This window comes from Grampus griseus (assembly GCF_964374135.1).
Source record: "Grampus griseus genome assembly, chromosome: 13".
NCBI classification, from domain to species: Eukaryota; Metazoa; Chordata; class Mammalia; order Artiodactyla; family Delphinidae; genus Grampus; species Grampus griseus.
In genome coordinates this window covers 54,699,434-54,712,810 of record NC_139007.1, presented here as the reverse complement: position 1 = coordinate 54,712,810, position 13,377 = coordinate 54,699,434, and the positions used below count along the sequence as shown (strand labels likewise).

The 13,377-nt window shown below is 34.9% G+C and overlaps 1 protein-coding gene across 1 annotated transcript in view; it reads left to right on the top strand.

The window, feature by feature from the left end:
• Positions 1-13,377, top strand: part of THEMIS (thymocyte selection associated) — a gene marked incomplete at its 3' end in the record, with an annotated part of 158,230 nt that overhangs the window by 25,406 nt on the left and 119,447 nt on the right. The window contains exon 2 of the mRNA XM_082669146.1: positions 8,901-9,059. Within this exon, the coding sequence (XP_082525272.1) occupies positions 8,901-9,059 (159 nt within the window). The remainder of the gene's footprint in view (positions 1-8,900; positions 9,060-13,377) is intronic.

Here is a 13,377-nt window from a genome sequence, read left to right as displayed (position 1 = left end):
ATTATTCGGTCTTAAACAACATCATATGAAATAATAATAATGACACCAATAATGGCTAATATTTACTGAACCCTAAATAGATGCCACATTCTGGGCTATGCACTTAAAAATTGATTATCTACTTTGATCCTCAAAGCAACTATCAGAGGTAAAATTACCACCTCATTTTAAAGATAAAGAAATTGAGGCACTATCCCCATTTTATAGAAGAAGATATTGCCTGAAGTCACACATTTATCAAATGTAGATCCTGGTTTTGAAACTGACTCTAGAGAAGGCATTCTTATCTGTGATTTTTACCTAATTAAATGCCTAGGAATGAATGAAGAGAAGAAGTGTGTGTTTGTGTGTGTGTGTGTGTGTGTGTGTGTGTGTGTGTGTGTTAACAGTTGTATCTCTTAAGGGAGATAAAGTTCAACCCTGAAATTTCATCCTGCAGTCTCAACCTCAGCAACAGACCTCCTGTCTTTGGTGTTTCAAATAAAAATATACATTTTTTCCTTCATAAGACAATGTAAGTTTTATAGGCACATGCAACCCAATTTAAATCCTGAAATATACATACCTTTCCCTCACCTTTTGGATCAGAGACTGTTAGCTGCCCCTCTAACTATATTTGTTCTCTCCATCTTCTGTGGTAATAAAGCTTTCAGCTGTGAATGCAGCTGCCTGGCTAACGATGCTGCACAGCTCTCTTGAAGCTTAAAGTGGCCACTTGATTAAGTTTTGGCCGATGGGTTGTGATAGTAGTATTTGACATGTGAAATTTCTATTGCATGCCACTGAAACAAAAGGAATGTTTCCTTCTCTTTATCTCTCTTTCTCACTGGCTGAATTTCAAACATGATGGTAGGAGCTGAAGCAGCCACCTTAGAACATACCCAACAGGCACTATCAAACCTCTTCTGGAACAGTCAAGGGCATGTGTGTTTTTGAGGGGTATGATACCTTGTCACACAACTCCAAAATGCCACTGACATCCTTATAACTTGTGCTTCAGGTAGTTTTATAATGGGCAACCTATGCTGTAAGCAGTGGCCCTGAACATATTTCAATCGTTTGACACATTGGTTTGTTATAAGGAACAACTGGTGATGGCTATCTTCACACATTTTAAGGCTGCTATGTATAAGAATTAAATAGTTGTTTTCTGTATGATTCTAAGGGTAAAAATTGTTCTAATTGTGTGTATATCCCATAAGAACACATATTACACTTAAAATGTAGAGCTTTTTAACAGAATTGCTCAAAAGTAGAGTGGGTCACCTTAAAATAATTGGAATTCTATCAGTGAAAGTGTTCAGATATAGTTTGGACAACCAGTTGGTAGAGACATTGTATAGACACTCAGTCATTTTAATATGTTAGTAGGATGTGATGGTATTTAAGCTCCTGATACTAAGACCAGTGATTCAAGAGATCATTAGAATTAATGGCACTTGGCTTAGAAATATAAAATGAAATTGAAACTAATCCTACAGCTGCCACTGGGCTATATAAAGTTGTGATTATTATCAAGTTAGATGTTTTATGCCTCAATTCTGACAGCTGTCTGGAAAAAATGATGGATTGAGGGACCCTGTATTCTTCTGCCAGATGTCTTTTACTAAGCCTTTGAGGGTAAATTAGCCCAATCTGAAGATTAAAATCTTTAAAAATAAATATCACCCAAGGGGGCTTAAAGAAAGCAAGAAAAGTCATAGTACAGGACTGGGCTGGAATAATTTATGCCTGGCTTGCCATCTTCAATTGATGGATAGTCACCAGGAACTTTATGTTGAGGAGGATTATTCAGCCTCATCTGGATTCAGCTGGAAATGTGCCATGGATGATTATTGATGGGAAGGGAGAATGGTAGAATATAGTATAGATATTTGCCATCTCTCTCATGGAGAATACCTGGCAAGTTAGTTAGATAGAACTCACAAAATTCATCTCTTAGGGGATTTCACCTGCTCCTGGCTTTGGTTCTTACTGTGTAGATCCAACAGTTCAAAGTGTCTGGGGTCAATTAGGTTCAAGCACTGCCTCATACAACTCAGAAGAGTAAAATGTACAAATCAGAATGCCAATGTAGTAATTTGCAATTAGGACTGTTACTGTCAAGTTGATTAAACTTCCTGTGTCTTTTAGTCAGGGCACTCAGGCTGCTGGTGACATTGAGATAGATGAGTTAATAATACTAAGATTTTGTGTATTAGGCTATAACTTCCCTTTTTCCAGTATGTTCAAATTTTACTCTAACTCTTTAACTCCCTGAGGCTACATCCTGTTTCCCTGCACTGACTGACTGTGGTCATATTTGTACTTAACCATTTAGAGAAGTGCTTCTCAAACTATCTGTAGTGAAGGTCCAATTTATTTTCTTTTCCCAATCCATTATGGACTGGTACTTTAATAAAATGCAATACAAATGAATTATTATAAAAATAAAATTAAAAATAGACATACAAAATTCAAGCATTTTTAAAATTATTTAAATCAATGAACATAAAATAACTTCAAAATTCATATTTCATAAGCAGAATAGTTAATGAAGTATTCAATACTAATGAACTTAGGGAAAATTTGTAATGTAGTGAAGCTTCATTTTGTATGCATTGGATAAACACATTATAGTTCATTGGAGCCCATGTATAAACAATTCAATCAGTGCATTGATTTTATGATTTTAAATGGCTATAGAGGTCTATGATAGCTTTATTTAACATTTAGGATATAAAACATAGGCAAGTATTTATACTTAAGTATAAAAAATGTACTTGAAATCAAGTCATTCCTAAAACAATAAACCAACTCCCAATGCAACTTTGTTCATATAAGAAATTATAACATTACTTACGATGTAATTTTGAGAATTAAAATCTGGGTAAAACGTGGGGAGTATTTGGCCAATAATAATGTCCGGAGATGCAGAATCACTGATTTGTTCCATCATCATAAGGAAATGTTTCATAGATATGTAGGAGGGATATCCATTTCATACATCTCAAATCCATTTGGTCTGACACTTGTTGACACAAAGAGCTGTGATAATGACTTCTATTGTAACACCAACTTACAAACCCTCTAAGTACAGTTTTATTTAATCTATTAAATTGATTCCACCATTAAACAAACATCAAATTTTTAGCTGGTGAAGGAAACTATTAATCTTTCTTCCTCAACCACTAAAACTTAATCATCTAAATGCCTCACATTTCACTCAGAGTAGTTGAAAAGTTGGACATTTTCTGTTTTCTGGGCTCACTATGATTTTAACCTGCTTTATTGACTCTCAGGCTCCACCCTTTTCCACCCATTGTGGTTTTCATTGCTTCCCCATGTTCAAATTTTATAAGACTCACCAAAATTCACTATAGTTTCTAGCATATTTCTGTCTCTAAACTTGATTTCCAGGATAACACTTAAACCCTAAATTCCCATTAAAAACCCCCATATTCTTAGAAGTAAGAGAGATTATACCTTAGCTCTACTTGGTGTTGGCCATCATTTTCCTTAATACTTGGTGCCACCGTTTTGCCCTCTTTATATTGATATTTTGGCAGAAGGGAAGAGAGTCTCTATGACCTTGAAAGATCATTTTCGATCAATATTCAGATATACCTCTCAGTGGCATACCCAGTATCTAACTGGTAGAATCCATCCCTAGTAAAGCTGCAAGCTTGCTGTTTTATGCTTATTTATGTGCAAACTACATTCAAATATCATGTTCATATAGTTTTAGATCTATTCTTCATGTAGTGCATGGAAATGACTTTGCCTTACAGGAGATGGAGATCGTCTCTTTATGGAATACTGGCCATGTAATAATAATAAAGAATAATCACAATTGTTTATGAGGAGCAAGGATAAATCTCTACCAGCAAGCCCAGTCTATAGATACTGTCATACAATATCAATCCTACTTTACAGAGTAAATTCCTAACTCCTCCAAACATATCTCAGATCATTTTATGAGCCTCATCCTCAAGTCCAGCAATATAAAAATGGTAAACATAACGAAAAATGGCAAATTTAACAAGCAGAGATTCATATTATAGAATTACCTGCCCTTAATATTCCTTGTCTAGGGAATTCACAAGGTGACCAGCTAATCTCACATATGCTTGTACATTTGTTATTAGTTATACCAAATGAAGATATAACCCATGCCAAAGCCTTGGGTTGACTATGCTTTAAACTGTTAATGGAGAAGGACTTCTATATTCACAATAATTTATTGTCATTTTACAGTAAAGCTAAGTTATAATTTAACATTCACTAAGGATCCACTAATTGACAAAACTGTGCAATTAGCTGTGTGTATGTGAGGAGGGGTATAAATATAGTTAAGATGATGTCTCTTCTTTAGAATATCATAATAAATTCTAAAGTATACATAATATCAATGATCAGAAAATAATACCCTAACAGCAGGCTGTGATAATGATCACATAGGGGCCATAATGGAGATACATGCAAAGTACTATTGGAGCACAGAGGAAAGAATTAATTCTTACTTAGGTGGGAATAAAGGAAGGCTTTCAAGAAGACAGTGAGCTCGGTGCTTTGTGACCGTCTGGCGGGGTGGGATAGGGAGGGTGGGAGGGAGGGAGACGCAAGAGGGAAGAGATATGGGAACATATGTGTATGTATAACTGATTCACTTTGCTATAAAGCAGAAACTAACACACCATTGTAAAGCAATTATACCCCAATAAAGATGTTAAAAAAAAAAGAAAATGAATATGAGCTGAATCTTTATGATTGGTTGAACTTTGACAGGCTGATTCACTTTGCTATAAAGCAAAAACTAACACACCATTGTAAAGCAATTATACCCCAATAAAGATGTTTAAAAAAAAAGAAAATGAATATGAGCTGAATCTTTATGATTGGTTGAACTTTGACAGGCTGATGATGGGATGAGTGGCTGGTATGGTGGGGGTGGGAGATGGTGGGGTGGGAGATGGTGGGGTGGGGAATGGAGGAAGTGAGTATATGTTGAGTAAAGGGAAAAAAGCCTCTAAACAATGTAAGTTTCTTCTTCCCCGACTGCCACACATTTTCAACTTTGTAGAGGAAAAGGAAGAAAATCTATGGAGCCAGTTGTTTTGGTTTCTTCCATGTGATCACAGCATTGCTTATATGGATTGTCAAATAAGGGATGGGCTCATAAAAGGATATTAATCTGTCATTTTTATTGAGCAAAGTAGCATTTCAGAAAAGGTGATTTCAGAGGCACATGACTTTCATTACAGCCTTCAGGGGCAATGTTTGATCACTGAAAACAGGCTGCTTTGTTCAGCTTTCTCTGATGTTTGGCCTCATCCTGAACACATATGCTCTGACTTGGAAAGAATCAGTCTGTAAAGATTTAATAGATTCTAGATTTGCATATTCAAAATGCATGTCTTGTGGTTAAAAATGAAATGAAAACTATTTTTATATCTATATTTACACAAACACATAGTTCAGACACATCTCAGCAAATTTTTAAAAGGCAATTAGGCATATTATATGTGCTTGTTCTGAGATTATGAAAGTTGGCTGTTTTTTAAATTAACCATTTTATATTTTCACTGAAAAAAATGTATTTTAAGAGACACTATAATGATGATAATGACGTACAAGAACTCTTCAAGTTTCAGGGGTTTGAGATTTGCTGTATGTTCTTGTCACCTATCAGGGACATAACTTTCTAGAGTTGGGTGTCACTGACCTCTCTCTTTATTAAAATGAATTAATAGCTTTCTTGCTTAGAGAAAATTGGAAGTCACAAAGAATTAAAGATAAATGTGAAAGATTAACATTTCCATGAGGCTCTTTTCCTTACATGACTGAAAAAAGTGGTTTTCTTTTTTCAAAGCGAGAGGGATGATTAGAAAGAGACCTGAGGTGTCAAAAGCCTTTTGTGTGGTGACTAAAACTCACAGAATTTTCTCTTAGAATTCTCTGGCTTCTATCCCCTGTGAACTGATATGTAATCTCACATAAACTCATCTTTTACTTTTGAATTCCAATGGAACCTTTGAAAGAAAGATGGCATTCCAAGTGAATCAGTTTGCTATACATTACATCTGCAATTAGACATTTGTTGCGTTGAAATTAAGCCAAACAGACTTCTGCTGAAACAGGATAGGTCCAATTACGTTCTATTTCGTGTGACACAGAAAAATCTTACCATGTCACTTTGCTGTTTAAAATCCTTCCCTTTCCCTGTCCTTACTTACAACATCCTCCATCTCAATGACGCTGAGTGCATCCTCTACCTGACATGTCCTTCTCTCTCTTGGTAAGTTTTGCAACAATCTCAGAACAGAGATTATTTCAGTTATACATTTGTTGTCTAGACCAGTGCTTTCCAAACCTTAATGTACTTATGAATCATCTGGGGGTCTTGTTAAAAATGCAGGTTCTGATTCAGCAGGTCTAGGGTCTGGCTGAGATCCTAACAAGCTCCCAGGTGATGCAGCAGGACACACTTTGGATAGCAAGCGCCTAGAAACATATGACCTCTCATTAAATTGGCATTAGTTCCTGGACATTGATAACTGAAAATGTAAATTCTCTGACTCTGAGGTTGCTTCAGACTTTGATTGGCTTTTTTGTTTATTGGTAATTTTATAAAGACACTGCACGATCTGGATTCCCTCTATTTCTCCAGCCTCCTTTCTTACCAGTTCCCATTTCTTACTTTATATTTGAGACATAACAAATTATGTGAAGTTTCCAGAATGTATCAGACTCTTTCGCATCTCACTGCCTTTTCAAATACTATATCCTCTGCCTGTCCTAACATTTTGTGATGCTTCCTTTAAAACTCAGCTCGGCTGTCATCTCCTCCACAAATCTTTCCCTAATCTCTTTCCCATATAATTGCTTAATTAAATGCCTCCAATTTACTCCCTCAATGCCCTGTATTTTCTATATTATAACTTTCTCATAATCTGCTTCAATTGTCTGCTTACTTGTCTGTTCCCTTCAAAACAGTGCTTCTATGGGGAAGGCATATGCATTTTGTACTACTGCCAATTGCAATGTCTGACACATAGTAGGTATTCATTAAAGTTTGCTGAATGAATGAGGAAGGGAGGTTGATGTGTTGGTAGTTATGCAATAATATAATGCAATTTTTTTTTCATGAAGCTTAAAATTGAATTGGGAGTAACAGAAACTAAAGTCATAAAAGGTTAAGTACAGGATGAGATAATACTGTAGAAGTAAAATGTTACTATGTGATTAATTTCCGAATGAGGATCATAGAAAATAATTATTCTGAGTTCACTGGAAGAAAATGTCACTGTGGATTTATTATTATTTTTTAATATACCAGTTTTTTCCATGAGGGATTTGAGATGGCTGACAACACAATGTATTGGAGTTAATAAAAAGTATGAACGCATGTGTAGTTAAGGCAATAGTATGAGAAAAGGAGGGAGTTTAGAAGTATACAAGGAGCTCATATACTAGCATGTCTGCAAAAATGATCCTCATTAAATAATAGACAGTAAGGTTGGTGTGCTAATTTTCATTTCCACTCTGCCTGGGAGGCTGACTTCTGTGGAGTCAGCAGCTCCATTGTCCTCTGGCTTCTGGCTGAATTGGGGCAATGGGGTGCCCTGGCAGATGATCCAATGGAGGAAAAAGAGTGAGATCAGGACATTTATATTCTTGTGTTGCCTAGAACTGTCTGTGCCTGTGTGTAAATTGTCCCTTTATTAAAATCTCCTTAAATTGTTTTAATTTGCGTGTGCCCCCTGCTCTCTGTAGAGACTCTGATAAAACCACAGAGTTGTTTAAAGCTAAATTGAATGCTGGGCTTAATAACTTTTATGATAACCATTAATGCTATAAAAATATTTCAGGTACTTGCTACATATCAGGCATGATTCCGTGAAGGGGTGTTTCAACAGAAGAATTCAGAAAACCAACCAACAAACCTAAAATCTTGTGCTCATATTATTTATATTTTAGTGTGGTAAAGAGGGTATAAATCATATTGGAAGCAAGGAAAAATTGATATGTTTCAAACCCCACAGTTCTGCAATATTTATTTACATCAGCCTCTAGTTTACTGCTTTATTGTAAAGTGATAATATCCCAGAGATGTAGTTTTGGGGTTGTTTCCTTTTTACTGGGGCTAGATTACCCAGAACTTTTGCTTCTCGTCTTTCCTGTTGCTAATCTTTCGGTTATTTCACTGCTCAGTGTTCCTCCATCAGGAGATATAAAAGGGAAATAAATGGATGAAAAATTTAGCTTTGACATCTATGATAAAAGGTTTTTTAGGAAGGAGACTGAAATCCTGAACTAAAATGAAGCTTTTCAGTTTATCTGGGTTTGTCTGCCCCCTATTGCCATAAAGATGTTGAGAGTTGTTTCCAGCTTGTCAAAAACAAGAGATAAAATGGACAAAATGTTATATTCATGCAGATGAAGAGAACTAGGTCTTATAAATAGATATGGTGCTCTTAATATGAAGCCTGGTGTACAAATGCTCTGTCTTTGGATGTTAGATTGTATTACAACCTTGTTTGCAGTACTTACTCAGATCATTGTTGACTCATGTGAGTTTAATTCTATGACCTAGCCAAAAAAAGATCATAAATCCCAGCAGGGGAAGACATGGTTGTAGCTTGACCTTGGAAATATGAGCTAAAGGTGCTGAGGACCATAAATTCAATTTACAATAATAACAAAAATAAGATTGTTTACACTTTGCCCAGTGGATGAAGTGAAAATCTAATATTTTTCCTGGTACACGCTGTATATTTTGCCAAGCTTGATTAAATTCCTGTTTAGCAGGTATCTGAGAGGAACTGAATAAAAACGCTTCGTATGAGACTTTTGACTCCTAATTTGTTCTTCATTATTGAATTCTTTTTTTAAAAGCTATTTTTCTTTTCTTTTTTCAGGTTCTATTTATGAAATGTTTGGAAATGAATGCTGTTTGTCAACAGGAGAAGTGATTAAAATTACTGGCCTCAAAATTAAGAAGATCATAGCTGAAATTTGTGAGCACATTGAAGGTTGTGAGGCTCCACAACCATTTGAACTGCCTATGAATTTTCCAGGTACAGTATTTTGCAACCATTTCTCATTTGTAAAACTGTATTCTTAAATGTTATATACATCTCTACAACTGAAAACAATGAAAAAGTGGTAGTTTTTGTTTTTTTTTACTCTAAGGCAGTGGGTGAAAAAATCGGGATTCTTATAGTTTAGTGATTTTAGGGACTAATAGAAGGCAAATATTTTCTCCCCTTTTCAGTAAACATTGTTTACTTAGGACTTAATATTTTCTGATAACAAATATTTAGTGAGTTTAACTATATGCACCATTAGTTGTGCCAGATAGTGGGAATGAAGAAATTAAAGATATATTTTCATAAGTTATGTAAAAATAATTAATATTTCCTAAACATATTTACCCTCTTTATTCCTAGCTCCCTGGATCACTGCTAAACTTCACTGTCTGGCCTTACTGACAAGTTTGGCTGCTCTTCTTTAACTAGTTAACCTTCAAAAATTAGGTCAGATATCAGGTCTCCTAGAAAACTTTTGCTGACTCTATAATCTAATCTAGATATCTCTATGTTCCCGTAGTATCTTGGGCACCATAGCATGTACCTTATTGGGTAGTAATTAATGATTTTCTTATTTGTCTTATTCTTTAGACCAGGGTTGGCAGACTTTTTCTGTAAAGTACCAGATAGTAAATATTTTAGACTTTGCCTGCCAAATGGTCTCCATAACAACTACTCCACTCTGATGTTGTAACATGAAAGAAGCTACAGATAAACCAATATAAACCAACTGGTATAAACCAGTGAGCACTACATAAATCAATGAGCACAGTTGTGGTTCAATAAAAATTTATTTACAAAAACAGGTGGACAACAGAATTTGGCCTGTGAACTATAGTTTGCTGAACTCTGCTTGAGACTAAAACTCTTTGACAGATGAAATATGACATATGTGGCTTTATTTCTATGAACAAGCACATTTTCTGGCACAGGGAACATGCTCAATAATTTCCTGTTGGTTGAATAATTGTTTATCAGTGAATGATTAGTGAAAGAGGACAATCTAGTAAGCTGTTACAACGTAATGTAGTTTATGGTATAACTGAAGTATGTATGGGTTCTGTGAGAGTCTTGATAAGATGGATCTAACTCCAGTTGGTTATGCTTCAGAACATGGATTTTGGAATCATTATATTTGAATCCCAACCCTGCCACTTCTTAGTTAGGTAACCTTGCCAAATTATTTACCCTCTTCTCATGTAAAATGGGAATAATAATACTATCTCTTAGTGTTGTTGGGAGGATTGAATATTGAAATATATTTATATTGGTTAGAGTGATACTTGTCATATAACAAGGGCTATAAAAAAGTGTCAGCTTATATTACCATTATTAACCTTGTTATCATCATTGGTGGAGTCAGGGAAAGCTTTTCAGAGAATGTTATTCTTGAACTGAGGTTTGGAAAATTAAAATAATTTAACTGTATGAGGAGAGGATTATTCCAAGTGCTCCAATATTTTTTCCCTTTCAACTGAAATCTTATTCCTTGTTTAATTCTAATTACTCCTCATTACCCCATCCTATATAGCAATAGACACCCAGTTAGATTTTAAACTCAAAGAATCCAATATGTTTTTAAACCATCCTTCCTTATTTGTGAATTTTCCATTTCTTGGGGGGTAATGGTTTCTAATTTTATTTTATTGTGGTCAGAAGACATACTTTGTCTTTAGAGACTAGTTTTACGGCTTAACATATGGCCTATCCTGGAGAATGCTCTGTGTTCACTTAATAAGAATATATATTCTGCTGTTGTAGTATAGAGTGTTCTACAGATGTCTGTTGGTTTATAGGATTGTTCAAGTATTCTATGTCCTTGTGGATCTTTTGTCTAGTTCTATCCCTTTTAGAAAGTGGAGTATTGAGGTTTCCAACTGTTATTGTTGAATTGTCTGTTTTTCTTTTCAATTCTGTCAGCGCTAGCTTCATGTATTTGGGGACTCTGATGTAAGGTTTACATGTGTTTATAATTGTTACCTTTTTTTGGTGGAGTTTCCCTTTTATCATTATATAATATTCTAAACAATTTTTGTTTTAAAATCTATTTTTTTTCTAATATTACTGTAGTCACTCCAGTTCTATTTGGTTACTATGTTCATGGTCCACCTTCTATTTTTTGCTTTCAAATAACTTGTGTCTTTGAATCTGAAGTATGAATCTACAAGTAAGTCTCTTGTAGACAGTATATAGTTGGATGGGCTTTTTTTTTAATCCATTCTGCCAACCTCTGCCTTTTAATTATTTAATCCATTTATATTTAGTGTAATTATTGATAGTGTAAGATTTACATCTTCCATTTTGCTATTTGTTTTCCATATGTCTTAGGTCTTTTGTGTTTCTCTATTTGTCCATTTTTTGCCTTCTTTTGTGTTAAATAGATATTTTCTAGTGTACAATTTTATTTCCCTTTTTTAAAAAAAAAATCTTTATTTTTTAGAGCTATTTTAGGTTCATTAGCAAATTTGAGCAGAAGGTACAGAGACTTCCCATATACTATATTACCTGTCTCAAATTTGCACAGCTTCCTCAATATCAAAATACCACTGTCTTTTCATGGTGTGTAACATATCTTTTTAGCACTGAATAATAGTTCATTGTCTGTATATACCACCGTTCATTTTGCTATTCACTTATTGAAGAACAACTTGGTTGCTTTCAAGTTTTGGCAATTATGAATAAAACTATGCAACTATGAATAAAATTATGCAGGTTTTTGTGTGAATATTAATTTTCAACTGATTTGGGTAAATACCAAGGAACATGATTGCTGGACCATATGGTAAGGATATGTTTAGTATAAAGAAACTGCCAAACTGTCTTCCAAAATGGCTGCATCATTTTGCATTCCTACTAGGAATGAATGAGAATTCCTGGTGCTTTGCATCTTCATCAGCATTTTATGCTGTCAGTGTTTTGGATTTTGGCTCTTCTAATATGCATACAATTATGGTATCTTATTGTTTTAATTTTCAATTCCTTAATGACGTATAATGTTGAATATATTTTCATATGCTTATTTGCCATGCCACGTTCTTTGGTGAGGCATCTGTTCATGTCTTTTGCCCACTTTCTAATCAGGTTATTTGTTTTATTATTGTTGGCTTTTAAGAGATCTTTGTGTATTCTGGATACAAGTCCTTTATCAGGTATGTCCTTTGCAAATATTTTGCAAATATTTTCTCTCAGTCTGTGGCTTGTCTTCTCATTCTCTTGACAATATTATTCACTGAGCAATTTTTTAAAAATGAAATCCAGCTTATCAATTATTTCTCTCTTTTTTTTTTTTTTTTTTTGCGGTATGTGGGCCTCTCACTGTTGCGGCCTCTCCCGTTGCGGAGCACAGGCTCTGGACGCACAGGTTCAGTGGCCATGGCTCATGGGCCCAGCTGCTCCGTGATGTGTGGGATCTTCCCAGACTGGGGCATGAACCCATGTCCCCTGCATTGGCAGGCGGACTCTCAACCACTGCACCACCAGGTATTTTTCTCATAGATTTTGCCTGTGGTGTCATGTCTAAAAATTCATCATCAAACCTAAGGTCATCTAGATTTTCTGCTACATTATCTTTTAAGAGTTTTATAGTTTTGCATTTTACACTTAACTCTGTGATCTATTCTGAGTTGATTTGTGTGAAGGGTGTTAAGACCTGGGTCTAGATTCTTTTTTTTTTTTTTTTTAACATGTGAATGTCCAATTGTTCTAGCACCATTTGTTGAAAATACAATTTTTGCTCCATTGTATTGCCTTTGCTCCTTTGTCAAAGATCAGTTGACCATATTTAGATGGGTTTATTTCTGGGCTATCCATTCTGTTTCACTGATTTGTTTATTCTTTCACCAGTACCACACTGTGTTGATTACTGCAGCTTTATAGTAAGTCTTGTCAGTTGTCTGGCTTTGTTCTCCTTTAATGTTGCTATCCTAGGTTTCTTGCCACTCCATATAAACCACAGAATCAGTTTGTCAGTATCCATGGAATAACTTACTGGGATTTTGACTGGCATTGCATTAAAGCCTATAGATGCAGCTGCGAAGAACTGACATCTAAACAATATTATATATTCCTATTCATGAAGATAGAATATATCTCCATTTGTTTAGTTCTTTTATTTCTTTCATCAGAGTTTTGTAGTCTTCTTCATATAGATCTTGTACATATTTTGTCAGATTTATACCTATTTCATTGTTTTGGTGCTAATGTAAATGGTTTTGTGCCTTTAATTTCAAATTCCACTTGTTCATTGCTAGTATAAATAAAAGTGATTGACTTTTGTATATTAACGTTGTATCTTGAAACCTTGCTA